The sequence below is a fragment of the Amorphotheca resinae genome (assembly GCF_003019875.1).
Source record: "Amorphotheca resinae ATCC 22711 unplaced genomic scaffold M430scaffold_3, whole genome shotgun sequence".
Classification (NCBI taxonomy): domain Eukaryota; kingdom Fungi; phylum Ascomycota; class Leotiomycetes; order Helotiales; family Amorphothecaceae; genus Amorphotheca; species Amorphotheca resinae.
Window position 1 is genome coordinate 2,287,022 of NW_020194473.1, and position 26,439 is coordinate 2,313,460.

Genomic DNA, 26,439 nt, shown 5'->3' on the forward strand with positions numbered 1-26,439 from the left:
GTTTGTCTATACGCTTAATAAGAGCTCTAGATATAATCTGTTTAGTGTTTACTAGGTAGTAAACCTTATATAGTAGGATTAGGTACTAATCCTTAGGTACTAACTTAACTCTTTTAGTACTAGTAGCTAGGCGTTAGATTACCTTTATATATAAGTGCCTTATCTGTCTATACTAGAGTTCTACTAACGCTTTTAATAGTACTCTTAGTAAGTATAAGTTAGTTAGAAAGGCCGCTAAAACAGCTGTTAATTCGATAGTTAATATATCTGTTACTACTATCTATAACTTATATTTAATTAACCCTAGTTTAGAATTAGATATAAGGTAAGTAAAAGTACTATTAGAAGAGATATCTTAGATTACTAGAAAGGTAGATCTAGTAGTAGAACTATTATATTTAAGTACCTATTAGTTAAACTTAATAAGAGTATAATAGAAGGTATTATTCTTATAAGTTAGACGGTTTCTCTTTATATTCTAGTAGACTCTTTTTTAAATCATCTTACGTAAGGAAACTACGCTAGTATAGAAGAAAGGAATAAGGGCTATACTCTTTAGCTTTATACTAAATTTCCCTTTTAGGCTAGTAAGTTAGATCTTAACGTCTCTAAAAGCTTTAATTTAGATATAGTCCTTACTAGCTATTAAAACACTCTTTAGTAAGGCAGGCCTAATAAAGTAGAAGTGTAATCTATTATTATAGATATAAATAGTTACTTCTAAGTCTAGAATAAAGCTATCCTTAAGTAGATAAGTAGGTCTAAAGAAAGAGGATTAGACTAATTAGACTATTAGAATTAGAGTTAATACAAAAACTAAGTAGCTAAAGTTAGTTTAATAAGCGTTAGACGTAGCTATAGTAAAGTCTATAGTAAACACTTTTAGGGCGTCTTTATCCTTGTTCTAGTTAGGTTTACTGTTCTTCTTATTACTATTACCTTACTTGTTCTCTTTCTCTTTCTTTCTAATTAACTTAATTAAAGCCTTAAGCCTACTACTTACGTTTAGCTAATCGTCGATCTTCTTTTAGACGTTATTATAGGGTTTCTACTAATTAGGACGCTTAGATAGTATTAAATAGTAGTAATTATAGTAGTAGTAGTAGCTACTATATAGGTACTTAGGCTTACCCTTACTACTACTACTACTACTCCTTCTACTAAGTATAGCCTCTATAGTTAAGAAGGTACTGTAATTACCGGATTAGGTAACTTTAATGTCCCTCTAGCTTCTAAGGTTAAGTTTAAACTTATCTAATACCTCTTTAAACGTTATTACCTCTTTCTTAAGTAACCTATAGTATACTATCTTAATAAAGTATAGATTAACTTCTTTTAAGCTATTAATAAAGGCCTTAATTAGTCTATTACTAGACACTTCTAGTATCTTATTAACTAAACAAGCTAGGTAAGTAGACTTAAAGCGTTCTACTTAGGTTATAACTAACTGTCCCCTTTTTAGTAAGATACTAGCGTTAGTTAGATCTTATAAGAAGAGATCTTATTTGACTTTATTAAAGGGTATAACCTTTTGCTAAAGATCTACTAGGATCTTATACACTATGTCCTTAGTGTTAATATATTTAACGTAGTCTCTCCTTACTAATCTAGTAATTAGAGAGCGTATGTCTCTAACTAATTAAGCTAAGTACTTATACTCTCTTTAGTATTTAGAGTAATACCCTTAGTAGATATAATATTATTCTTTCTTATCGTCTATTAGTATAGCGTAAGTAACTCTTAAGCTATCTTTAAGGACTCTTTTAATATCTAAAGGATCTAGAAGGCTTAGCTCTACTAGAACAAGAAGTTCTGCTTTTATAGTGTCTAAGTTAATATATATCTAAACTCTAGTACTAAGCGCTTTAGATTTAATGACTTTTATCTAGTAATCTTAGTTACTAGATCTATTAAGAACTAGTATATTTCTAGGCATGTTTCTAGTTGTTTTGTATTAACTAAAAGTAGTATTAGAAGAAGGTAAATAAAAGAAGTAACTCTAGTCGTTTAAGAGTAGTTAACGTACTTTTACTAAGTAGTAGAGTCTACTAAAATCGTCGAAATTAGGTGTAATTCTACTGTTGTTAGTAGTGTTAAATAGCTGTTAGTAGTACTTAGAACTAGTTGTTTAAAGGAAGTAGAAAGGGGTCGATATTAATCCCTTTTAACGCTATTTTAGCTCTTATAATTTAAGCTCTCTAATTAGTTAAAAAGGTGTTTTTATATCAAAATAATAGTTACTAAATAGCTATTAAAGTAACCCGGGCTTATAACTGTTAGATAAAAGAGGTTATATATTACTATAAAGAAGTAGTAATAACAGGCAAATTTAAGTTAGTTAGAAGTAGATTAAATTAAACTAAATTAAATAGAATAGAGAGTAGTCTCCTGTTCTATATACTTAAAAAAGGGGGTTACTATTTATATGTATAGGCGCTATATCTACTATAAACAGGGTATATAGGTACCTAAGTACCTAAATCCTAACAACACTATAAACTATTAAACAGGGTGTAAGGGATTGATCCCTATATATTAATTAAGGGTCAGTTAGTAATTAGGGGAACAGGTTCCGTATCCTAGTGGTAATTGACCCTGCTGTTTGACAATTATATAGCGTCTATATAAATAAGCTGGAGAATATAGAGGTTTACTATAGCCTTGGCCCTTAGACCTGGTATAATTTGTCCATCATTGGAACTCATATTCTCTGTCTGAAAATCTAAGGACTATCTTTCTTTCTTGCACTCAAAGGAAGTGTCTTAGGCCCTCACCAGTGATACCAACGGTTCACCCTTAAATTAGTCGAACTTGCGGGAGTGTGTTTATAATAAGATAAATGAAGCGCATCGCCGAAGAAGAGATCGGCTCGCATATAAAGTTAAAAGTATATTAGTCGAATTGAGAAGAAGGAATTAAGATTGGATTACCTAGGTAGGAAGAAGAGTTATAGGTAATAGCAGCAAACCTTTTCTTAAATAGTATTTTTATGTTTTGCCGCCATCCCTTAAGGGATTACTTGTAATAATTGGTGAATCTGTGTTTATAAGGGTGTCAGGAGGCTCGCGTCTCTGTCCTATAATTAATCGTGGGTCTTTAGACTTCTCTTACAGAGAGTTATACACTGTTTAACCATACCTAGGTAAAATAAAGCCCCATCACATGATTGCTGGTTATGCACTCTGACAAAATGTTCAAGGTATTCACTTGACGCAGGAGTATACAGAGAAAGTGAGATGATCCGTCCATAACTGCACACCATTTATATGAAAGGTCTACCTAATTCAACGCTAAGCCCTGTCTTGCCACGCACTAATAAATTTACGCGAGGCGGCCGCTTCACGTCGCCCCCCCGCGATCCCATCGATCTTCGATGTCCTTCTTTCGTGAATGCCAATCACCTTTCGAAAACCAATAAAGCAACAATGGATCATCTCTCCGTTAAGCTAGGTGAGGTCAACTCTGTCAAAGCCAGAGCCATTGAGGATGCCCGCCAGCGACAAATAAGCATCATTGAGTCTGCCAAGAGGGCCGGCAAGGATCCGCCCAAGTATGTTCTGATGGAGCTGATCGGCAAAGGTAGCTTTGGCCGTGTGTACAAGGGGTAAGTGACCCCCTGCCATCACCAGCCAACGGGTGCAAGCATTGCTTATTCCTTCTGCGTGCGATAGGAAGAACTTGAGTACCGCAAAAGTTGTGGCTGTGAAGATTCTTGACATTGATGAGAGCGATACGGCCAATCCGCGAACTGCTGATTCATACAGCGAATTTCTCAAAGAGGTCAACGCGCTAAAGATTCTGAGCGAGAACAAGGCGCGCAACATTAACCATGTTATTGAGGCTTTGCCAGTGGACCAGACGATGTGGATTGTCACCGAGTACTGTGCAGGGGGCAGTGTGGCCACGCTGGTAGATCTATCTTTCCCCGGACGATTGTAATTGATCATTCAGAGCTAATTGAATAACAGATGAAACCTACAGCTCCGGGCGGCCTTCAAGAGAAGTGGATTGTTCCAATCGTTCGAGAGGTCGCGGAAGCTATCAAATGGGTTCACAAAGCGGGCATCATCCATCGAGACATTAAATGTAAGAGTCCACGATGCGGCAGCTGAATCCTCTGTGTCCTTTGCTTATGATCCTAGGTGCGAATGTTCTTATTACAGAGAAAGGAGACGTCCAGCTCTGCGACTTCGGTGTAGCAGGCACTCTTGAGACTAAGCTGGACAAGAGATCGACCTTTATTGGGACGCTACATTGGATGGCCCCCGAGCTGTTTGATTCTAGTCTAAGCTACGGTAAGGAGGTTGATATCTGGGCCTTTGGAGCTATGGTGTATGAAATTGCCACGGGTCTTCCTCCAAACGTTTCCAGTGGTGTTCCGTACGAAAATCTCGGCACGTATCTAAAGACCCATGCTCCAAGACTTGAAGGAGGAGATTACTCGCAAGAACTACGGAGCCTAGTTGCCTACTGCCTCCAGGAGCTCCCAAGTGCTCGTCCCACAATTGAGCAGGTTCAGAAGCACCCTTACATATACAACAGCAGCGCAACTCATCCAACCTCCTCACTTTCGCATCTAGTTCGGGCTTTTAAGGTGTGGGAAGATCGTGGCAGCAAGAGGGAATCCCTTTTCGCACCCGGCGGTGCCCAAAGCCCGTCGGAGACTCCGATTGCTGACGAATGGAACTTCAGCACAACCGCTGCTTTTGATCAAATGGTCTCCACTGAATCTGCTTCTCAAGAAGTTTACGAGGCATATGGTACACAGGTAGAGCTTGATTCGTCTTTTGATCAAGAAGAAACCGTCAAGCTCCCACAGCATCAGAAACCCTCCAGACGACGCCCTCCACCAGAAGCTTTGGCACCACTCAAGGCACCACTTGAAAAGGTCTTTGATCCTAACACACTGTCAAGCTATAACGACAACAGTCGAAATCAATATCATCGCTCAGTGCAGAAATCCTCGTCTGACTTGCCACTACGAGACAACTCAGCACAGACATCTATCAAAGGCACAACGATCGATCTTGGCGGTCATGACCCCGATACTGGACTTTCAAGCTTTCCTGAGTTCGACACTATCAAGGCGGAACATCTAGCTGGGGCCGACGAAGCAAATCATAGAGCGGCCGGCTCTAGCAGAAGACCTGCACGCAGTGACCCCGCCACCGCTAACAATAATCGCCGTACCCAGGAGTGGAAATTCCCCGTAATGTCACCAACGGCTTGCGAGGATTCAGAGTCATTACGCCATGAGTCCCCACAATCACCTAGAACACCAGGATCCAGTGATCGCCCTCCCTTGGTCCATTATCCCACGGAACCAGCTGGATTCGGAGGCGGCCTGATGACTCCTCAGAGGAATACGAACCGTACATCAATGCAGTCGCTTATTGATCTAGATATGAGCATACCTGAACCCTTACCTGAACTTACTCGACCATCGACTGCCAATTCTGAGGTAGGATCGGCTGCAAGTGGCCAAATGACACCAGGTATTCCTTTCGATCTCGAGAACCACCCATCATTGTATCGATCAGACAAAGGCAAAGAGAGAGAGCCCTCCATTTACGTTACGGATGATTATCCGGTGGCCACTCCTTTTCGTACAGAACAGGCTAATCCAGACTTTGCCAGAGCACCTGACTATTTTGTATCAAGTGGAGGATCAGGCTCAAGGAGTACGTTCGAGCGCTTAAGGGCTACATTCGATCGTGATGAGGTCAAGAGACATGACGGACCAGGACTTGCTCAATCGGGCCATCTCCCAAAGCCATCTCCGCCGCCCACCTCGCAGAATGCTTCCGCTCCACGCCCAGAACGAGCTTACACAATGGAACGCTTCCCTGATCTACCTCCACCACCATCCAGTGCCGCTTTATCCGGTACGCTGTCAAACGATGAGATGGTACACGAGATGACGAGGATGCTTGATGGTCTATCAGGACAATTGGAAGCTTTCCGCGACGTCTATAACTCACCAGCCATTGCTCAGGGAAGAAACCGCTCTAGACACTTTAGCTCAGATGCTCCTGGCAACAATCCAAAGTCTTGAACATCACCTTTTGCTTCATAAGGATGATTCTACGACCAAGATTACTACGTTCCACTTCATGACAAGCCTGGATCTACTCCACTGGCCACTGTATGAACTCCAATGAATTGTCTTCACCTTGCTGAGGGAAGCAATTTAGTGGTGGATTGTAGTACGTATGCCAATGCTTACGAAGCCTACAAAGGTATGCATACACAGTTCGCTTCACTATTAAAGAAAATTCTGACATATGTACTAGGTCTACACAGAAGTATTGCCGCAGCTGGGGAAGATGCATCACTTTGCGAGGAAGTATGGCTATAGCCCAATGTACTCATGGGAAGTATTCAGAAGTAGCCTTCTCAATTGCTTTTCCATTGTCTGTATCCTCCTGCAATTCAGCTCTGGGTATGACCTTCTTTCTGTAACCTGATCAGAGTAAACCCATAATTTTCTTTCCCTCACTTAAACGCCATAAACACGTAACGTATTCACAGAAAAGTGCCTCCTAAAGCCCGTCAAGCGCCTCATACCATCCCAACACCCAGCTGTCGTCCAACCATCCCTCCTGCGTCCTTCCCTCGCACAGCCCTAACGAAACAAAGCCTTCCACCACTTCTTCCGCTTCCCTGATTCACAGTCCAGCCCATAATCCAACGTCCCATCACTGTTCATCACAAAGCCCGAATACTGTGCCAACAGCACCTCTCTTCTTCTCCTCTCCGCCTCGCCCAGCCCTGCATACCGCGCCTTCAGCTCCCGCCTTCCCTTTTCGTCCGTCCCCGTCTCCATAATTGCCTGAAGCACCTCGCGCTCCACATCTACCCTCTCGCTCATTCGTCCGGCGCGGTAATCCTCCTCAAGTCGCCGTGTCATGGATGCGGACATGGGCCCTTGTATGTTGAGTGGGGGCAGCGCGTTGCTAAGCTGTCGTGGGCGAGGCGCTGATGGCGTCGCGTATCGGCCTCTGCGGGTTGAGTACCGGGATGGGGCGGAGGTGGTTGGTGGGTCGTTGCGGGAAGTAGACTCCGACTCCGCGACTTGATTGTAGGAGGTGGTTTGGGACATTTTGGTAGTTAGGTGGTTTGGACTTTGAGGGTTTTGTGGTTGCTGGTTTGCGGGGGAAATTGGTTTGTGGAGAGATGAAAGGTTGGATGTGGGATGATATCGTGGGATGAAGAGGTGGATATTGAGGGATGGGTAATGTGGGTAAACAGAGCGCGTGAAGGTTAGGACGAAGTGAGGTGGTAGGCGTCACGTGGGGATGGTGAATGAAGTGAATACGTACATACCTACCTACCTAAGGTAAGGTAGGTTTATCAAGGAATATATCCTTGTTAGAAAGCTAACAAGAGAAGAGGAACTCGATCCTCAACTTTGTGCTATTCAAAAGTCTTGTATGGACTATAATTCAGATTCTAGTTACTCCTGTAAACACTGTCTGTTGTCTTGCGGGGTTACTTTCCTAGGGATCTACTTCCTTATTTAATCTCTGATTGGCTTTGCTCTCAATGTCTTCACTTCTATAGTTCACGATATTTCATCTCGATTCTTCCTTGGAAAGTTGGCTGCTAAACAACGTGGCTTCCTCCCTTTCTTTCCAACTCAGTGTCAACCTCCTACATGCCTTTGACCTTTGATCTGTTTGCACGCAACACAGGTTCAACCGCCACCCTCTATAGATGAACCAAGCGCTTCATCTCAAGTTCAAAGAGTGATATCTTAGCCCATGATGGATTGGGATACTTTGTTGTTAGAGCATGTCGAGAGAGCTGAGAGAGCCAGGTCAGACTCAGATGTTTCTACAGAACGGGTCCCTGCTACAACAAGAACACGACAATCACCTCTTGGACAAGCTCAAGCTGATGAAGCTTCTACTGCTGTCTTACCTGACTTGAACATCAACGTTGCTTCAGATCACGCTAGACCGGCTGTGCCAGCTGTATGGGCAGACTCTCACAATGTTAGATCGACAACGGATAACAAAGAGAACTTTAGGTCTTCAGGCCTGTTCCAAATGCTGTAAGCTTTGCCCTTTTGCTGTCTTGACTAGATAGGTCTAATAACTGAACAGGTCTATCCTACATGAGCGTTCCAAAGCAGAAACCAGGAAGAATCAAGAAGATAACAGGTTATTACCAGCGTTTTCGTCAAATCGGAGACAGTTTCTAATATCTTGAAGTGAAGAAAAGCCCAAAGAAATAGTAGAGGAGGAGACAGAGGCTATGTTGTTAAGATATCTAGAGCAGATGAAAGAAAGGTGTGTGCTGTAACAAAGCCTGGATTCAAATACTAACAAGCTCATTCACAGACGCGTAGAGCTGCACCCTGTTATGCTCAGACCTGCTGCATCCCTCTGGGCAATTTCTCTCGGCGACAAAACAATGTATGCCAAAGATGACGAAAGCAAGCAGCTGTGAGTAAACATCTAACCATTTCTTTGATCCAAAAAATCCTAATGCGTCCTTAGTGGCAGTTTAGTAGAAGCCTTCTTCAACAGCACTCCAGCAAGCACTCCGAACAAGGAAATCCCTCTGAAGACAGTTCGACCTGCATGGCTTCACACGATCAGTGGGGGAGGGGTGTTAGTGGACTTCTTCTATCCGGAGAATCCCCTACCTATCCACATTAGGTATCCGAACCCGTTTCTTGTCGAAGGCTCGATTCTTCGTCCTATAACCCTAGCTGCTATCGAAGAAGAGCCTGTCGCTGAAGAACCTACAAAATCACCTAAAAAGTGCGATGTAGATACCTAGGTAGATATTTAGGGCAATTAGGGGCACGGGCAGGGCGGGGGCATGAATGATGGTTTTAGTTTACAATTACTGATAAGTTGCGAGTGGCAGTGAAGAAGGATATGGAATGGGGTGGTTTTGATAATTGATTGTGTTTCAGAGATTCGGATCTGGGAGGAAGAGTGAATCATCTCTTGGTGAATGAAGGACACCATTGCTGACTTGCTCAATAAATCTGTCTTCTTTGATAATTCTCTCTGCATACCTGTGACTCCTTATTCTCGTGTTTATACACTCAATGTGAGTATTAAGAGGCGCTGAAGAATGGAGAGTCTGATAAAGAGCCATCTTCTACTTAGTGAAATGTCGAAAAGAGTGGTTTAGATAAAAAGAGCCAGGCATAGAGAGATAAGATAATAAAGCTGGTTACAGAACATGGAGTATTTTGAATGAATATGTTCAAACTAAGTTTATTGGTGGGAAAGTAGTATTAGAGACGAAATAAACATAAAATAAACATATCATCTTAGAATGTGATACTTGAAAAATTAGTGGTATGAGGAGAGGATTGTTGGCTGCTCAGTGTCAAGATTCGCCTATTCCGAAAATGTGTTGTGAACTCAGGGGCTTTTTGGACCCCTTAAAATACCCGAAGCCCTCAGGCAACCAGGCACCACATTTCAGCCACAAAGGTAAAATCGTCGATCATGTGCTTTCGCTCCGCCCCTAGCCGTAATAGGAATGGCGCGCTTCCAAACTCTTTTCAAAGCGCGTCGCGTGGCACGTCTTCTTCATCCATCCCACTTCCATTGTCTCTCCCCGCCAACCCCAACTCGACTCTGGGAGAAATGGTGCAGCACAATGTCTGTCACGACGGCAGAGGTAGAGAGAGCTGCTATTGAGGATGAAGGCGGTGAGGACTGGGATACTCAGTACTGCCGCCGCCTGCAAGAGGAGATTCTGTCGGTGCGACACCCCCTGCGAGTTACTGCATCTACGCCCTCCATGGATTGAGTACAAGGATGGCACTGACCATCGAATAGAGCAGCCCCAGAAACATTCAAGTCGCGTCGAACATAGGCAGAGACGAGAACGTCGAGAGCTTCAAACAAGCAGCCCCTCACCAAGGTGAAGGTACTTCGTCATCTACGGAAGGCGACCCGGAAGTCCTTGAAGTCGAATCTTCCAACCATGCTGAGCAGTCCAGGCCATTAACCGCGCATTGGACCACCCAAGCTGACAGCGCGGACAACAATGCTCCAACAGCTCTTTCAAACGCCTTGTCGAACAAATTGAGAACCCCGGACTCCAGCGGTAGAATCGATCGCCCAGCTCGAGTGGAGAAAAGCCGCGCGGAAATGGAGGGCTTGACACAGATAAGCTCTCTGTCACCGACACAAGAGAATTCTGAATCAGCGTACGAGCAGTTCATGCTTCAAAGAGCCAACGATTACCATTCGACTGCGGATGCGCCAGAAAAGGTGGACGATCTAGACCATGCGCCGACTAGCGATTATGATTCTTTGCTTCCCAAACATCACTCAGCAATCACCGACTCCACGGCACGTACATATCGAGAGGATGATACTGGGCATGTTTATTTCGATGAATTCGTGCCTGAAGAGCACCCTTTGGGCGATAAGAGTCCAGAAACGGATCCCGTTTCTCAAGATGCTTCGTATGCGCCAAGGGTGGAGGATTTTTCGTATAGAGAGTCATACGAGCCCCAAACTCCAGCTGCGCCTGTCAACCCATTCTCCAACAAGGGTAGTGTGTTGAAGGCACATGAGATGTTTGGAGCAACACAGTCGTCATCCATCGGTCGACACATCGCGAGTGTCACGTCTTCGCGACCTTCGCCCGATGTCTACAATGATTTTACCTCTCCCCCAAAGCGGATACTCTCTTCACCACTGGCTCGGCACGTGAGGGTAGATGAGACAACACCGCTACAATCTTCCGCCCGAACAACGCTTCGCTCAAGGTCGATGGATTCGCCGCATGGGACAACAAGTACTCGGGTGTCAGGGGTACAATCCTTCGATGTGGGACCGAGAATCCAGTTGCAAAGTGCAGCACGCGAGCAGCTGCCATATATTTCTATGAAGGAATCACAAGAACGACGAATGAAGGAGACGAGTCGTTCATCGCCAGATTCTGAGACTGAATCCGATTCTGATATTGATGATATACAAAGAAAACGTCAGCAAAGAAGACGGAGGGAGCAGGAAATACGGAAACAGCTATCTATCGTTGAGTTGCACAAAAATCCGAAAACTTCCCGTAGACCTCGCTCCTCGAGCCCGGACGTTGTCGAAGTACCATCATCCACAGGGAGACGTCGCTCGATCGATGAAGATTATATTGCTCAATGTGAAGGCAGAGACGCTCGTGACACTCAGCAAGATGACATTATTGCCGATTCTCAAGGTGACACTCAGCGTCTTGAGCAGACGGAAGCCGCAGTCGTATCGAAGGATGTTGTTCCTTCTTGGACGGGCTCCGTTGGAACAGCCGACTCGAATGTACCTCCTTCGTCAAGTCTACGGCCACATAAGCATGAAACTGATTCGGAACCCGTTCCCGATTTAGATTCAAATACAAATAGCGAGCAGAACTCTAGTCCACCAAACGGACCTGCTTCTCCTCTCCAGCAACAAAATCTGCCACCAAGTCTTCCTCTCAATGAAGTATCTACAAATCGCACTGATCTACGAACACCTATGGCTAGCAAGGACCAGGTATTCTCAGACGGTGCCGATGTTACTGTTCCAGAGACGAGTCCTTCTGGGGATCGCATACGCCCGATGGGGGAGATCGCAAACATATCGTTTGCTGAGAATAATTCTGATGAAGCGCAAGATTATCCGGGATTTACACAGGATACTGAATTTGAAAACGCCATTCAGCCTCGGTCATCTCATCCGACCCCGAAGCGGACCAGGGCCAAGCGCAATCCTTTTCCTGCTTTTGCTCCACCAGCTGCAGAATCAGAATTTCCGAGGGTCTCAAATGAACAACCTGAGGTTCCTGCTGCGGATGAACCATCAACATCGGCTGCGACCATTTCTGAGGAACGTGTCAATGATAGTGTTGAGGCAGTGTTAAGTACTTCCAGTGTTATGGTTGTTGTGCATAGCTCTCTACAATCCGTGGCAGACTATACAGAGACAGGAAGAGCAAATGAAGACGGCCCAGAAAATCAAGACGGTGATGATGCAGACCACATTCCTCAGGGATCTGGGAAGAGAGATGGCCTCCGCTCGAAGGAAAACTTGAAAGGTCCCTCCCGAGAATTACGTCGCTCTGGACAAGCTGTAACCCCAAAGACTTATATCACACCTCGGCAAGCTTCACGAGTCTCGAAGAAGAGCTCCACATCCACCGTGAGCCCGGCTCGGTCTGCAATACTTAACTCGGCAGCCTCGAGCGATTTGTCTGTCCCACCATCGCCCATTTCCATTCCAGAGGGCTTAGCTATGCTGCCTTCGATGCGAAAAGAAAGTCCTATTCCAAGCGCAAGACGGCGTGGGCGACCCCCCAAGGCAAAGGTAGATATTGAGCAAGAACCTTCCCCAGCACCTGCTAAAAGGTCTCTCAAACGCAAATCATCTTTTGCAGATGAACCTCATCTCACCAAACGATCATCCAAACGTCAATTGGCATCGCATCCGGGTAGAGATAGCCCCGATCCCCTTGCCATGACAAACCTCCCCTCAATTGCCGTAAGACAACAGAAGAGGGCAGGTGGACTGTTCAACAAGATGGCATTCGCTGTCTCGTACGTCAACCAATTTCAGGAGAAGAATGTTGTGATAGCTCTTATCACGGAACAAGGCGGCCAGATCCTGGAAGATGGATTTGACGGTTTATTTGAGCCAACATCATTCTCAAAATCACGAACTAATTCTGCAGACGATGTAGAATTAACTCTATCACCGGTAGCGAGCAGGATCGGCTTCGCGGCTTTGATCGCGGATGAACATTCAAGGAAAGAGAAGTATATGCAGGCACTGGCGCTTAGCCTTCCGTGTATCTCAGGACGGTGGATCTCGGCTTGTGTTTCAAAAGGCGAAATCCTTGACTGGGGTCCTTACCTACTCTGTGCCGGTCAATCTTCATTCCTCGGCAATGCTATCCGCAGTCGTACCTTACAGCCTTACCCCGCCGTCGATGCCAACTTTCCAGAGACTTTCTCCAACAGAAAGAAATTCCTGAATGGAAAGTCCATCTTGCTTGTCACAGGCAAAGGTCGTGCCGAGGACAAACGAAAGGCCTACATCTTCCTAACACGCGTTCTGGGACCTTCACGCATTGATCATGTCCCGGACTTGGAGCAAGCGCGAAAGAAGCTTTTGGACTCAGCAGAGCAGACTTGGGACCTTCTTTACGTGGATGGTAATGAGCAACATGCTGAAACTGTTGTCTTTGGTCAGACGCCTACGACCAGTGTCGGCTCAAGGAAACGGAAGAAGGGTCCCGTTCCGGCTAGCGAGAAGCCGATACCAGAGGAGAAGAGAATCAGGATCATCAGCGACGAGGTCATGATCCAGAGCCTTATCCTAGGTCAACTGTTGATTGAGTAATTCTGCGGATGGGAATGCGTGTATTGTCGGAATATCGTCCCGGCGCATTACGGCCGATTGATCGGTCAATGTCGGATTTCAGCCAACTGGCAGAAGGCAGAAGGAGAACTATTTACTGTACGATTATTTTGCATGGCGTTTGGAGAGGGCATTACATTGTACATATCATATTGAGGCGGATTTGCTAATACTCTGCATCAGGAAGGGTCTGGGCTAGAGGAGTTTACTTGCTATGATACCATGAGGACTTGGCGGGCCCAGATACAAGGATAACCAGGGGGGATGGAGAGTGTATATATCTGAGAATATAACTTCGATTCCCCGTGCGTGGCATGTTTATTTGTCTTTGCGAGATAACCTTAGGATAGGCATATGATACTAACAGCTTCTAAGAGTTCCTCCTAAGGGGTTCCGCCTAGGATAGATCATAGATAGGATATAGAGTTCTCTCTCCTTCAGACTTTATCATCTCTCTAATACCCTACTAGTTACACTAATCAGATTCAAAATTTATTGACGGCAGTTAGCTACCTTATCCTGCTTCGTATAGGGGCCCAACCCGTTTTAGGTACTCTCTTGCCGACTACTAGTTCCTCCACTCCTCTTATGATGTTCCAGGTACTGTACTCTACCCTTTGACACCCCCCTACACAAGACATAGATGTCTAATGTTCTTGGCAGGAAGTCTAGAATTCGATACTCGACTTAGACTTTGGACTATCTTGAAGATGTGCCAGAAGTAGAAGCTACGTTTCGCTTTACAGACTCTGATAGCCTTAGAAGAACCCTTCGCGCGTTCTCTTACACTACAGGGGATCGTGGCTAACTTAGTGACAAGACTGTTCTCGTTACAGAATTCCCGCCCGAGAGCTTTATTATTGACAGTAACGAAGAGTCTCCTATCCTAAAATCCTATGAGGCCCTATATCTCGATGATATAAGAATCATCGTCCTCGTTATGCGGGGGCTCCCTCACGAAGTAGCTAGTCGGCGTTTTAGAGCGAAACTAGATATTAAAATAAACGACATGAACCAGCAAATCAGTGGCCGTAGAGGGAAGGGCATATGCGAATCACTTTGACGGGAGGAGTGGCGTAGTTGTCTGTAGCGAGAATTACAAGGACCGAGATGAGAGTAGTCTTGGTTAGGGACTATAACCGTTAGAAAGATTAAAATGATGGACCTGGTGGCAACGTGTGGACGAGATAAGGATAATAACGATCAATCAAATGACAATGAGATTTACAACTCACAACGATAATAATAGATAACTAAGATAATGATAATTCCTTGTATTCACTCTCATCGACAAGACCCGATGACACACACGAATTTGGAAAATTGTACGTCTCGACAAGAAACCTAGTTCGCCGCCGGTGCTTACGTTGGGTTGCGTTGTGGTAGTTGAGAGAATAGATAGAGAGGCAGGAGAGAAGAAGTAATAAAAAAGAGCTCGCCTCGAAGAACAAATACTCGACTATGTGCGTGACGCGAGAAGGGGGTTTATCAAATCCCTACATTAATTGATTGCTACAGCTTCCGGGACCCTGTCGAGTTCTAGAGTGAATAATATGTCTTCTGAATCTTAGGTACGAATTGGTAACAACAGAGTTTTAGCTATCTGCGCTGCTTGCTTGCTTAACTGGTATGGAGAGAATCAATGAGTTATTGGGCCCGTATCCTCTAGGAGAACCTACCTTACTAGCTAGCACACTTTACAAACCTCGATACTAGACCTCGATACAGCGCGGGAACGTAGGGATGCACAAGGCTAGCAAACTTTCTCAATCTTTAAGTGTAGCGCGCCGCAACGGCGGTCTAGATAGTTCGTGTTGAAGAAGATCCAGTCTGAGGAGGTAAGAAAGAAGAAGGGTAAGTGAGAGGAGGTTGGCTGTATACGCGTGACGAGGCTTGAGCGGTAACGCCGTACTTTTTTTATGTCCGGGAGTTATTCCTTGAAACAAAAAGACATTTTCGTTCTGATTAAAATGCATCACTGCTGTCTAGAGATTGGGGATTGGAATAGTTGAGATTTTCTCGACCTTGCAGTCATCGACGACTAGCAGTGCTTGACTTCTGGCACCACCACGATTACCGCATTGAAGCATTCTGATATACTTCTTGAATCGATAGGAAAACTGTGGGAAGGTCTAGCTTTCCTATACCTTGATATGTAAGAGCTTCCGCTTCACCTGGAACAATATCTCCCAGATGACTGGTCGTCGCGCCAGAAGATTTCTGGCAGCTCAAAGTCAGCCATACTCATCTTCACGCATAAACTATATACGTTATCGTCTTTAGAGAAGGCTGTAGAGGGTGGTGTGATCAAATGCCTGCATAGAAGTTAGAGAAATTGATAGTAGACATCTTCCCGACACTCTTGCTGAGAATAATCAGTCGCCAAGTGACCACCGTTCTAAATATGTAAGGTAGATAAATCACTAGGTACCTAAGGTACGTAGGTAAATCTTTACCTATCAGAAATGCATGAGGGTATTTAACTTCTATAAAGATATACACATCATCCTATCGTGAGTAGAAAACTGTCTAGTAACTCAACGCATAACACAGAGAATCAAAAAGGCAGCTTCCCCGGTCTCTCCAGCCCAACTCCAACTACTCAAACCTTTCTGACAACTGTGCATATTTGAGAGGGCGCGTAAGTCTATTCATAGTCCGATTGACGTGAGAGTAAGCAAAGAAACAGAGAGTTCTCGCAGAGAAACGACGCGATGTCCTAGGCATGCTCTGACTTGGGGCAGCGTTGAATTCAAAAGACCAAGAGCAAAATGAAAGGATGAAGAACGTATCAAGTCTGAGCACTAGGTACTGCAAGTTCGTATCATCAATCCAATCTACCTTTACCCTTCGCGCTTCCATTCGCCGCCCTTGGAGTGGATGTCTTTTTCTCGTCCTTGATTTCTTTGACCTTCATATCCAAGCCAACATAGAACTTCTTCCCACGCCACATAACAGTCGTTCCTCCTAAACAAGCCCAAATCCAGATAGGAAGCGCAAGAAACTCTCGTCCAAGCCAAGCAAGCACCCACTCTTTGAGCGATCGACGTGACCTTCCGATATAAGGAATGGCAAATGAGGGTGTGTCGACATCGAGTTCGACGGAGGACCCGGAATGCAGTTTTGCGTAGACGAGGGAGTCTAGCAACATCCATGTTATCACGCTGGCGAGCCAGAGAATGGCAAAGGCGGACCATGTTTGTGGGATGAAGGGGAACCAGGGGAGTGTGGTGAGAGCAAAGGCTCCGTATACCGAACACAGGAATGGTTCTACGCCCGGCTCTACGAAAGTAGCCAATGTCACAGTCCACTTTCTAACCCGCAGCCAGCGTACACGGCGTGCAATGTATTCTCGCACCGACATGCCAGCCATAGGTTGAATTGCTAGATCCCCAAGCACCAGACCGTGTTTCTTCCATTTCTCTCCTGCTACTTCGCCAGCGACTTTCTTGCGCCAGAGAAGATCGCCAATGAGATGGTCTTCGCAGATGTTTTCGGAGAAGAAATCAATACCCGGCGAGTACGGTGAGGCGCCCGAGGTGAGGTAGTTGAGATGTGAGCGCCGGAACATGTTGGACTTACCAACAATGCAGGGAGCAACAGCGACGGTGTTGATTGCGGTATAAAATTTGGCGTGAGAGCATGCCATGAACATCTCCTCAAGACGCCCGCCACGGATTCGGAGGATGCTAGACAACTGGGATTCGTTCTTGGGAGTGGAGGAGATACTGTATGCTGCTGAGCTGGTGGACGAGACTTGATGTTCTTTGTTGTGCTCAGGTCTTAAGATTCCTCGAGCCTCTTCCCCAGCACTGGCACTAACACTGTCCACGACCAGAGGCAGTTGATGAACAAACTTGTAGGGCGTGGTTCGTGACCCATCCGCTTTGAAGCCGCAGAGCTTGTCAACCATTCGACCAGCAACCCCGCGCCCAATCCAAACATTGCAGTCAATGATCCAGACAACGTCTCCCTTTGCTTCCCGGTATCCTCTGCTCATGTTCCTAATCTTGGGATTGGGGCCCAAGTTGGTTATTTCCCCTCCATGGCCACTGAGATTCGGATCCTCCTCCTCGAGGAAGATCTTTGTATCGAACGACGGGAAGTCTGCCAGCAGACGTTGCAAGACTGGATACGCAGGATCCTTGACCGATTCTATGCAGAAGTAGATGGTCAATTTCTCTCGTGGATATTCCTGGTGGAAGGTGGCCGCAAGACACTCGTATAATTGCGGTTCGAGCCCCTTAACAGGTCGCAGAATGGTAACATGCGGGATATCATCTGGGTTTAACTTGGGAGAAACAGCAGGTTTTGGCTTCGAGGAGTAAGAGCGGAATCTGTTTGAGCATCAGCACGACCTCTCTCCAAACTGCGCATTTCACGAACAATTGGGTGAAGCCAATGGCCTGGACGAGGATGATAAAGAAATACCATATTCCACACGCAAGGGCCGCTGCAAAAAGCCACAACGACATTTCATGTTTTTCTGAAGCTACTCCTACTGCAGATGCAGTAGCCAGGACGGAATTGGGAGAAGGACTTCTCATACGGACGATCGTCCATTTGTAACCAAAGACACCATGGCTCCTTTTTTTTTTTCTTCCCTCCTACAAAGCAGCGGGAAACACGGAAGTGCCAGACTCGAGAGCAGTGCAGTCGGGTCACGTGATCCGCCCGGCTCTTCCCGCGTCTAAATATTTTCTGACTAGAAAAGAAAAAAATGATGGTGGCTTCAAGCATCCAACATCTCCAATTCTTCTGCAACTTCTTCTCAGCACCACTGAGGGGAATGCCAGGAATTGTAAGTATTGCATCCGTTTCCTTCTCTCTCTAGAGCGACAGGCCTATTCTGGCTACCCACTGCGGTGATGACACCTTCGATGCTCAGGAGAATGGCTCTGACTTTACGTCGTTCTCCAATGCTGGCTCAATTCTTTCGAGAAGACTACAACGGTATCTGAGCAATGTTGCCAATCATAACATATTCATAGAGAGGTCAAACTATCATAGTCCCAGCTGGCTAACTCTCTGGCTGCTCAGGAATCAATATGAAGCCCCGATAGCGTCGCCTTCACATCATGACAGACGTGACTCAAAAACCTCAGTCTGGGGAGGACAAACCTCGTCCCTCGGAACCCAGACTTACTCGCTCCCAACAGCTGAACAAGCTATACGCTCTTCCAGCTCCCCTCCGAACCTTTCCCCTTCCCACTCTTGTCCCGCACAACCCATTATCCCTCTTTCACGTACTCTACGTATGGTTATCACAAACAATCAAGCCACCGTCATCACATATAGAGCCATTGTATGATGGGCACTGGTCTCCGGAAACCCGGTCTGTGCATATCACCGATGGACGGTCGGTCCGAGGGTTGTGGGAGCAGGGATTCTACGGTAAGGGGAGCTTGAGTCGAAGTGAGCCTAACTGGATGAAGGGACAAATAGCTCGAGCCAATAAATTGAGAGCTACGAGTGAAGAGCTTACAAGGCAAAGGCGAGAAGAACGGCAGCAGGCCAAGTGGGAGAGAGCAAGGAAAGAAAGAGAAGCTATTGATCAGAAGCTTTTGGAAGAGGCTAAAGCCGTTCTGGAGGAGACTGTTGCCAATGATGACTCTACTTGGACGGAAGAAAAACCGCTGAATGAAAGTGACACCATCTCGACCATTTCTGAACCTGATCGGAATACATGGCGCAGAAGTCTCAAGTTCTTTCCATCTCCCGTTGGACCGATCGAGCTTCTCTCACTGCCAAACTCTTTATCAGACTTGGAGCACTGGGCGTATGATGATGAGCCTGTCAGTCCAACTCCCATAGAAGAAGGTACACGACACAGAAGTCGGTCAATGCCATCTCCTGTTGGACCGATCGAGCTTCTTTCTCTACCAAACTCTTCTTCAGACTTAAAGCAATGGGTGTATGATGAACCTTCGAATCCGAACCCCATAAAAGAGGACATGGGGCCAAGAAAGCAGCAGTTTCTACCTCCCGTTGGACCCACCGAGCTTCTCTTGCTACCAAACTCTTCTTCGGACCTGGAGCATGGGCCATATAATGATGTAGCTGCCAGTCCGGCAATTCATCTAAAAGAGACCCCTGTCAGCCAGCAATGTGCAGCGCCTACAGGGCCATTGGAGATCTTGGCCTTGCCTAATTCCCTTGAGGATTTATCTCTTAGGGGAAAGCCCCTGGAAAGTAGAGATCACGCCGAGGCAGAACTTGATAAGTCTACCAATGGCTATTCACATATCCCGAACGGCATTGAACCTGATACAGCGCCTGGTGCGGAGATTAATGATAAATGGACGAATGATTCTGGTGTCAATGGACGTACTGGATCTGAAACATCTGTAAATGGAACAACTGCGGACATCCGTGATGAAGCAAGCAGTAACTCGGTGCAATCCGAAGAGATAGTGTCCAATGGCTTTGCCAGCACAAACGGGGCGCCTGAGACGCCAAAAATCAAGCGTCAGAAGAGTGTAAGGTTTTCACCCACGGTCGAGCAGAATACGTTCATCGAAGGGGAGCCACCAAATCTCGAAGGGGGCAGCAGCTCAACAGCCGCCTCCATTGAACTCCAGGAGAAACCTCTTGTCATCCAAGACCAAGAGCACTTCCAGCTCATGATGGAAGAAGCATTTTTCCTATCCTACGGCCTTGGTGCCCTGAAAGTGCTCGATTCCACCAACTCCCCGATTTCCAATGAAGATCTCTTCTACATGTTCCGAAGATATTCACATTTCACACCCGTCTCCAACCCCATCCTCTCTCCAGACGACCCATTTGTTCTCAACTATGTTGTTTACCACCATTACCGCTCTTTGGGCTGGTGCGTGCGCGGCGGGGCGAAATTCTCCTGTGATTTCCTGCTTTACAACCGCGGACCCGTCTTCTCCCACGCCGAATTCGCCATCATCATCATCCCATCCTACACCGACCCGTACTGGAGCTCGGACGTATTTATGCAGAATTACGTGAAGGGGAGAGAGAAGAAGAGCTGGTCCTGGATGCATTGTATCAATAGGGTTATCAGCCAGGTTAAAAAGAAGCTGGTCTTGGTTTATGTGGATGTTCCTCCGCCGGTAGACACGGACGCGGAGAGGAAATTGGGTATTGATGGGGTGCTGGGAAGGTACAAGGTTAGGGAGTTTGTCATGAGGCGTTGGTTATCGAATCGGGAGAGGGGATCGAACGAGGAAAAGGAAAAGGCGTGAGTGTGTGTATGATATGTAGGACTAGACATGTGATATAACACATGAGAGTTGAACCTCGTGTCTTTCTGGTCGTTTGATCTATGATTCTATAGACCATGAACTAAAGCTAAGCTGTTCATCTCATACACTCGTTCGGGGAAATGACTGAAGTGGTATACTCAACCTTCACTCTAACTCAACCCCCTCCCCCCTCCCCTCCCTCCCTCTATACCAAACAGAAGCCTACCAACACCAACTCTCATCCCATCCACCCTCTTCCTCTTTTCTTTTCCCACTCATCAATCAATCTCCCTCCTCCTCCCTCCTTCTCTCCTATCCCGACATTATACCCATATAGCTTCAACATCTTTTCTCAACCACTCCCCCCTCCGGGCGAGGTTTAACACTTATTCGTTTATTTATTCATTTATTTATATAGCCCGTTTGTCCGATCGATTCTAGTTAACACGCACCCCTACCCACCCCCCACCCCTAACATAAACATATATCATCCCCATCCCCCCCCCCGGCTCCCCCTCCCCCTCTCCGCCCCTCAAAAGAAAGACAGAAATCAATAAAGAATAAAGAATAATAGTAAAAGAAACTAAGAATACAAAGAGGTAATGAATTAAAGTACCTATAAGTAAGTAAGTAAGGAAAAGGGGGTTAGATCTTATCTATGTAATTGCTAATGATTGATCTCTACCTAGGTAGGTATGGATTTATGGATTTAAGGGGAAAAAAAGGGGGGTGGGGGTTGTAGGCATATCACATTAACGATTTCAAATCATCCATCATCTATCATCTATCATGCACTCACTAATGTTCATAATCCCATTGCATTACATTCCAATCCATTCCATTACAATTCGTTATTCTAATCTACTCTATTCTCTACTCTTCTGCTATGTTATAGGACAATTGATATGTCTGTGGCTGCGAGGCTATTATTTTTTGGATTGTCTGGTTTGTTCTGCGTTTTGACTGGAAGAGGAGGAGGGGGGGGGATGAGGAATGAGGGGGTTGTGTAGGGTAGTGTAGTGTAGTGTAGTGTGAGGTGATGGAGAGATTTCCGACGCCCTATCTCCCAATGCCTCTACCCCTTCGCGCAGCAGAGTACTGTAAATAAACAGGGGGGTGAAGGTATGATTATATCTTCATCTTCATCTCCCTATCCTCATTCCCCTCCCTCTTCTCTTCCCATTCACGTTCGATTTCTCATCTCATCTCATCTCATCTCAGAAACAAGCTTCCAATTCACGCCCCCTCCTCACCCAACACCACCCACCTCTTCTCACTCTCCTTCTTCCCCACCCTCTTAGCCACGACCTCCAGCGTCGATTTGACCATGGTCCCAGTCGCGCGCGGGAACTGTTTCTTCAGGACTTCGATCAGGCCGACTTTCGAGAGGTTGCTGCCTTGGATCGCTTGCTTGAAGCTGGGGAGGAGATCGGGAGGGAGGAGTTTCTTGTCTTTGGGTTTGGAGGAGGTGTCGGGCGAGAGGGGGAAGAGTTTGGGGGTCGAGGTGGAGGTAGATGTGAGGGAGAGGTGGTTGGAGAGCGTGTTGAGGGGGAGCCGCGGTGGTTCCATGCTGGTGGTGGTTTTAGGGGGCGTGGGTTCCCAGTAGTGGGAGCTGAGGGGGTCGATAGATTGAAGGTTTTCGTCTGTTTTGATTAGCTTCTTTCCTTTAACACGTCCATAATCCGCAGAAGAGACATACCGATGATAATCTCCATGCGATACTGCCCCATCGTCTCATTCCCATTCCTCCTCCGCTCATCCTCCCAACACAACCCCGTAGAGATAGGTTCCAGATCACCCTGCAGCACCAACCTCTTCGAATTCGCCAGGTCGTCATTCTCATCATCCAGGAAACCATCCATATCCTCCGCATCATCCAGCTCTGCATCATCCTCTTCTCCCTCGCTATTCAGGTCCTCCGCATCCTCGTCCTCGATCCACTCCGCCTCGCTATCGTAGTCGTAGTTCGTATCAGGGAGATCGCGACGCAGCGGGTTCCGTGCCAGCTTCCTCACCCCGTGCAGCGGAAGACTGGTGTACGTGCCGCGGTACGGCGGACGCACGTCCTCCTGGAACTGGAGGAACTTCAGCGGGACCGCCCGCAGCAGATCAGTTGGGCTTTTTGGCTTGTTTGAGTCCGTGAGATCGATCGGTCGTGTGGCGTTTCCGGAAAACTGGGCCATGATCTCGCGGAGGGGGATGACGCGCTTGCCGCGGGCGGGGCGTCGAGGGAGGTGAAATAAGGATAGAGCGTCGAAGGAGAGTTGATGGTCTGGATCCCGCTTTTCGACAATGTAGCTATCAATAACGCGTTGTCGATTCGCAGAGGCCTCCTCGTCCCGCTCGAATCTGTTGATCGGAGCCATCTCAACACCTTCCTTTATGAAGAAGGGCGGGAATTGTTTATCGTAGTATGAGATCTCTGGTTTACTCGGTGTCGAGGGGCTGTCAACCGCTCCAACGGGATTCGAAGGGACTGAATTCGAAGGCGCGGGGCTCATCGAGGATCTCTGTTCCAGACTGTTCTTCGCCGCGGCTGGTGAAGCTGCGGGAACTTTAAAGAACGAATTTAACGTCTTCTGCGCCCTCTCCTTCTTCCTCTTCTCCTCCTCGATTCTGAGCTTCTCCTCCTCCTTCAGCCTCCTCTCTTCCTCCCTCCTCCTCCTCTTCTCCTCCTTCGCTGCCTTCTCCGCCTCAAGCGCCAATCTCTTCTCTTCCCTCTCCGCCTCCTTCCGCGCCCTCTCGTCCGCCTTCTCCCGCTCCTTGATCTCCTTATTTATCCGCTTCAACTCTTTCTCCGCAAACGTGAGTTTGGCTCTCTTGACCTGCGGCGTCGCCATTGCATCTGTTGCCGATCCAGTGTTACTCCGTGCCGGACTGGCTGCTGTAGCCTTTTCTTCTGTATTAGGCGCGGCAGATTTATCCCCAGGAGTCTCTTGTAGACCTCCTTCTAATACCCCTTTGTTCGTATCCCCATTCGCTTTCCCCGAACCGTCTATCAACACCATGAGTTTCGCTTTCTTGACCTGCGTCGCCCCCACTGCGTCTGTTGCCGACCCCGTGTTATCCCGTGCTGGACTGGCTGCTCGTTTGGGTGTGTCTTCCGTAGTAGTAGATTTATCTTCCGGGGCCGTATCCTGCGTCCTCTCGCGAGCATCCAGCTTCTCTCCCCCCTCCCCCTCAAACAAGAACTGATCATGATCTCTCTTCTTCGGGGGCGTCGCCATCTCTGCCATCTCTCCGATCCAAATTAATCCCAACCCGACCCGATCTTGATTATAATCCCAACCAATCCGAATTTCTCTCCACAATTCCCCGATCAACTCAACTCAAACCAACTTCCAAATCTTCCCCGTCCAGACTTCTTTCTTTCAATTCGTCTCTTCGTCTCTTCGTTTATATTCAAGTTCGTTGCGTTGGTCGGAATAACCTCTCGAGAACAAGACAAGACAAGTTGAGTTTGAGAGATAGAGAGGCGCGTTGAAGTTGAAGATCGCGCGCGCGTCAGACACGCGATTTCATTTAATTCCAAGTCGTTTCGCTACCCCCTACGCTATGCCCGAAGCGGTGACTCCGCTTTTTGTTTCTGCCGCATTGGGATTATGCGAGGAGAGAGAGGAATGAGAGTTGGTTCTTGGATGGATGCATGGATTATGGGGTTTATATTATATTATGTTATATAACATCGCCGACCTAGGTATTTATTTGATTATTTACTTTGTCAAACGAAAATTAACGAGGGAGGTTTTGGGGTTGGGCCAGGTATGGGTATGGGTATAGAAACCATGGTGAGTGGAGGGATAATTCATGATTTTGAAAAAGAATCTGATGTGAATTTAAGGAGTTGTGGGGGAGATTGTATATACATAGACAATATACATACATACAATGCGATAGTTCATGATATCGAGGATAAGCAGCTTTCTTTGAGCCTCATATATATACAACGTACACGTAGCCACACAGGCACACACACATAACAATATCCTATCATGATATTCTATTCAATGCTCATCTCAGTATATTCAAACAAATCCCCGACGCTCCCTGCGATGCCGCCAAACGAACGAACAACAGCCGAACAACAGCCATCTTGGTATTAAATGCAGTCCCGCTCTGGTGATTAGAGAACACAGGATCTCAATCCTGTCCCCCCGTCCCGGCCCTGACCAGAGCGCCCGCGTTCGCCATACGCCGTTATGATGTAAAATGCATGGACCAGCAGCCGTCTCGCGGATACACCCTGCCTGGTGTTGGTCCTTGGTGTTCTCTCTCTCTTTCTTGTCTCCCCGTGGATGTCCTCTCCTTCGGATAGTACCGCCTGCCCTCTGTTGGCCGACCCTGATACCATCTCCTAATCACTATCTGCATCCGGATTCGCAATATACAAGCGTCCATGGCTCATCGTCATCGTCCGATCATCCACACTACCCCTCCGACGTAACTCTTCCGGATTCCGCACGCTCTTCTCCCGCGTGATCGTCGCTTTCATGAGGCTGTTACTGGCCAGCCGGGCCGCGTCGGCCGATCCCAGCTCGCCCACGTTGTCAGCGCGCTCACCACTGCTCCCGCTGCCTGCGCTGCGCGTGCCGTCCCGGTTGCCCCCTGGGGGGAAGTAGTCCTTCGAGGTGCCCGACACAGGGGTCTCGCTCGCGTCAGCCGAGGGGTCGGGGGGCGTGTTGCCGGAACTCCACCGCCCGGCCGTGGAACTCGCGCCTGACTGCCGTGAGTAGGTGAGACCTCGCCGGCCACCGCTGCCGATACTGCTCCGTCCGCTGTGGGAGCGCTGGTGGTAGGGGCCCAGCCCGTTCACCCGCCCGCTGTCAGCATCGTCATCAGAATCACCCCCCTCGACCTCGCTTGCGCTCAACCGCATCGGCACGCCGCCGATGCCCCCCACGAGATCTCCCGGGCTGTAGCCGACCAGACCGGCCTTGCCGTGATGTCGGATCTTAGCCGTGACCCGGTTGCCGCTTGACAAGTTGCCGGAGCCGCTCGTGGATGTCCTCCCGGTGCCGGCACCGCCGATGACTTCCATGGTGGCTCGCATCTTCGCGGCTCGCTGGGCCGCCAGCAACCGCGGGTCTTCCTGCTGCGCGCGGTCGCACCAGACAGTGGCCTTCTGTTTCCGCATCAGGGCGACGTAGCTTGGGGGTTGGGCAACGGGGCCGGAGCGGGAGGAGGTCGAGGTGCGGCGGTCCTGCGAGGCCTGGCGGTAGGGGAGGGGACCATTCCCGCTGCTGCCGATGGTAGAGAAAGTGCCCTGCGAGGGCGTGCGACGGGAGGTGTAGGCGTGGACCTGCATGTGTGAGGGCGGAGGGCGCTGCTGGGGCGGATCGAGGCTGGATTGGTAGGTGTTGGAGGAGTTGGCAGAGCGACTGTGCGCGTAGGGGTTGTCGGGATGGAGGGATTGGGAGGCGGCGGAGGGGATGGGTTTTCTCCTGGGGACGCCGGAATTCATGACGGCAGCGAGCAAGTCAAGCAAGACAAGACTGGGATCGTGGGAGGGCGCTTGGCCTGGTTGGTTTGGGGCCGGTGGAGTGGCAAGTGAGACTTGGAAGCCCGGCGACGAGGCGGGATTTTAGGGAATTTTAGAGGCCCTAGACGCGTTAGAGCCTTTAGGGGACTCTCGACGGGCTGTCTCTGGCTTGTTGAAGGGTTGACGTCGACGGAGGACGCGGGAGGCTGGGAGGAATGCGATTGAGAGAGAGGATCGGCCAGGGAATGCGCGGAGAGCGAGGAGGAGGAAGAGGAGGAGGATAGAGTTTGATAGAGAGGGAGAGGGAGAGAGAGGGAGGGAGAGAGGGAGGAGGAGGAGGAGGGAGAAGGGAGGAAAAGAGAGAAGAGAAAAG

General features: G+C 47.6%; 8 protein-coding genes across 8 annotated transcripts; 4 read left to right on the plus strand and 4 right to left on the minus strand.

Moving 5' to 3' along the window:
• Positions 1-3,425: 3,425 nt before the first annotated feature.
• On the plus strand, positions 3,426-6,160 carry M430DRAFT_40604 (hypothetical protein; the record flags this gene model as incomplete). The annotated part of the gene is made up of 4 exons (XM_024867410.1): positions 3,426-3,604; positions 3,672-3,909; positions 3,969-4,086; positions 4,143-6,160. 4 exons carry the CDS (start codon positions 3,426-3,428, stop codon positions 6,053-6,055), a joined length of 2,448 nt encoding a protein of 815 aa, XP_024723471.1. The 3' UTR covers positions 6,056-6,160.
• Positions 6,161-6,625: 465 nt separating this feature from the next.
• Positions 6,626-7,398, minus strand: M430DRAFT_40605 (hypothetical protein; the record flags this gene model as incomplete). Its single annotated transcript, XM_024867411.1, has 1 exon — positions 6,626-7,398. The coding sequence occupies exon 1, from the start codon at positions 7,100-7,102 to the stop codon at positions 6,626-6,628; it is 477 nt and encodes a 158-aa protein (XP_024723472.1). The 5' UTR covers positions 7,103-7,398.
• Positions 7,399-7,766: 368 nt separating this feature from the next.
• Positions 7,767-8,918, plus strand: M430DRAFT_17350 (hypothetical protein; the record flags this gene model as incomplete). The annotated part of the gene is made up of 6 exons (XM_024863650.1): positions 7,767-8,056; positions 8,109-8,165; positions 8,217-8,294; positions 8,346-8,450; positions 8,505-8,778; positions 8,850-8,918. The coding sequence occupies 6 exons, from the start codon at positions 7,767-7,769 to the stop codon at positions 8,916-8,918; spliced, it is 873 nt and encodes a 290-aa protein (XP_024723473.1).
• Positions 8,919-9,630: 712 nt separating this feature from the next.
• Positions 9,631-13,659, plus strand: M430DRAFT_40606 (hypothetical protein; the record flags this gene model as incomplete). Its single annotated transcript, XM_024867412.1, has 2 exons — positions 9,631-9,735; positions 9,813-13,659. The coding sequence occupies 2 exons, from the start codon at positions 9,631-9,633 to the stop codon at positions 13,353-13,355; spliced, it is 3,648 nt and encodes a 1,215-aa protein (XP_024723474.1). The 3' UTR covers positions 13,356-13,659.
• Positions 13,660-15,840: 2,181 nt separating this feature from the next.
• On the minus strand, positions 15,841-17,972 carry M430DRAFT_33896 (glycosyltransferase family 21 protein). The gene is made up of 2 exons (XM_024866453.1): positions 17,760-17,972; positions 15,841-17,710 (listed from the first exon to the last, which is right to left on the minus strand). The coding sequence occupies exons 1-2, from the start codon at positions 17,846-17,848 to the stop codon at positions 16,201-16,203; spliced, it is 1,599 nt and encodes a 532-aa protein (XP_024723475.1). The 5' UTR covers positions 17,849-17,972; the 3' UTR covers positions 15,841-16,200.
• A 137-nt stretch (positions 17,973-18,109) lies between these two features.
• Positions 18,110-20,702, plus strand: M430DRAFT_117624 (hypothetical protein). Its single transcript, XM_024861676.1, has 2 exons — positions 18,110-18,174; positions 18,414-20,702. The coding sequence occupies exon 2, from the start codon at positions 18,452-18,454 to the stop codon at positions 20,585-20,587; it is 2,136 nt and encodes a 711-aa protein (XP_024723476.1). The 5' UTR covers positions 18,110-18,174; positions 18,414-18,451; the 3' UTR covers positions 20,588-20,702.
• An 814-nt stretch (positions 20,703-21,516) lies between these two features.
• M430DRAFT_65045 (hypothetical protein) lies at positions 21,517-24,054 on the minus strand. Its single transcript, XM_024869143.1, has 2 exons — positions 22,287-24,054; positions 21,517-22,230 (listed from the first exon to the last, which is right to left on the minus strand). Exons 1-2 carry the CDS (start codon positions 23,821-23,823, stop codon positions 21,824-21,826), a joined length of 1,944 nt encoding a protein of 647 aa, XP_024723477.1. The 5' UTR covers positions 23,824-24,054; the 3' UTR covers positions 21,517-21,823.
• Positions 24,055-24,754: 700 nt separating this feature from the next.
• M430DRAFT_217150 (hypothetical protein) lies at positions 24,755-26,274 on the minus strand. The gene has a single exon (XM_024864556.1). It carries the CDS (start codon positions 26,046-26,048, stop codon positions 24,942-24,944), a length of 1,107 nt encoding a protein of 368 aa, XP_024723478.1. The 5' UTR covers positions 26,049-26,274; the 3' UTR covers positions 24,755-24,941.
• Positions 26,275-26,439: the final 165 nt, after the last annotated feature.

What these genes read in the sequence shown, in the direction of transcription:
- M430DRAFT_33896 (XM_024866453.1), bottom strand. Translation starts at nt 17,848, where the DNA reads ATGTCGTTGTGGCTTTTTGCAGCGGCCCTTGCGTGTGGAATATGGTAT. An exon ending in GCCATTGGCTTCACCCAATT is followed by an intron (nt 17,711 to 17,759) that starts GTTCGTGAAATG and finishes ATGCTCAAACAG; the next exon opens with ATTCCGCTCTTACTCCTCGA.
- M430DRAFT_117624 (XM_024861676.1), top strand. Translation starts at nt 18,452, where the DNA reads ATGACAGACGTGACTCAAAAACCTCAGTCTGGGGAGGACAAACCTCGT.
- M430DRAFT_65045 (XM_024869143.1), bottom strand. Translation starts at nt 23,823, where the DNA reads ATGGCAGAGATGGCGACGCCCCCGAAGAAGAGAGATCATGATCAGTTC. An exon ending in TCGCATGGAGATTATCATCG is followed by an intron (nt 22,231 to 22,286) that starts GTATGTCTCTTC and finishes TAATCAAAACAG; the next exon opens with ACGAAAACCTTCAATCTATC.
- M430DRAFT_217150 (XM_024864556.1), bottom strand. Translation starts at nt 26,048, where the DNA reads ATGAATTCCGGCGTCCCCAGGAGAAAACCCATCCCCTCCGCCGCCTCC.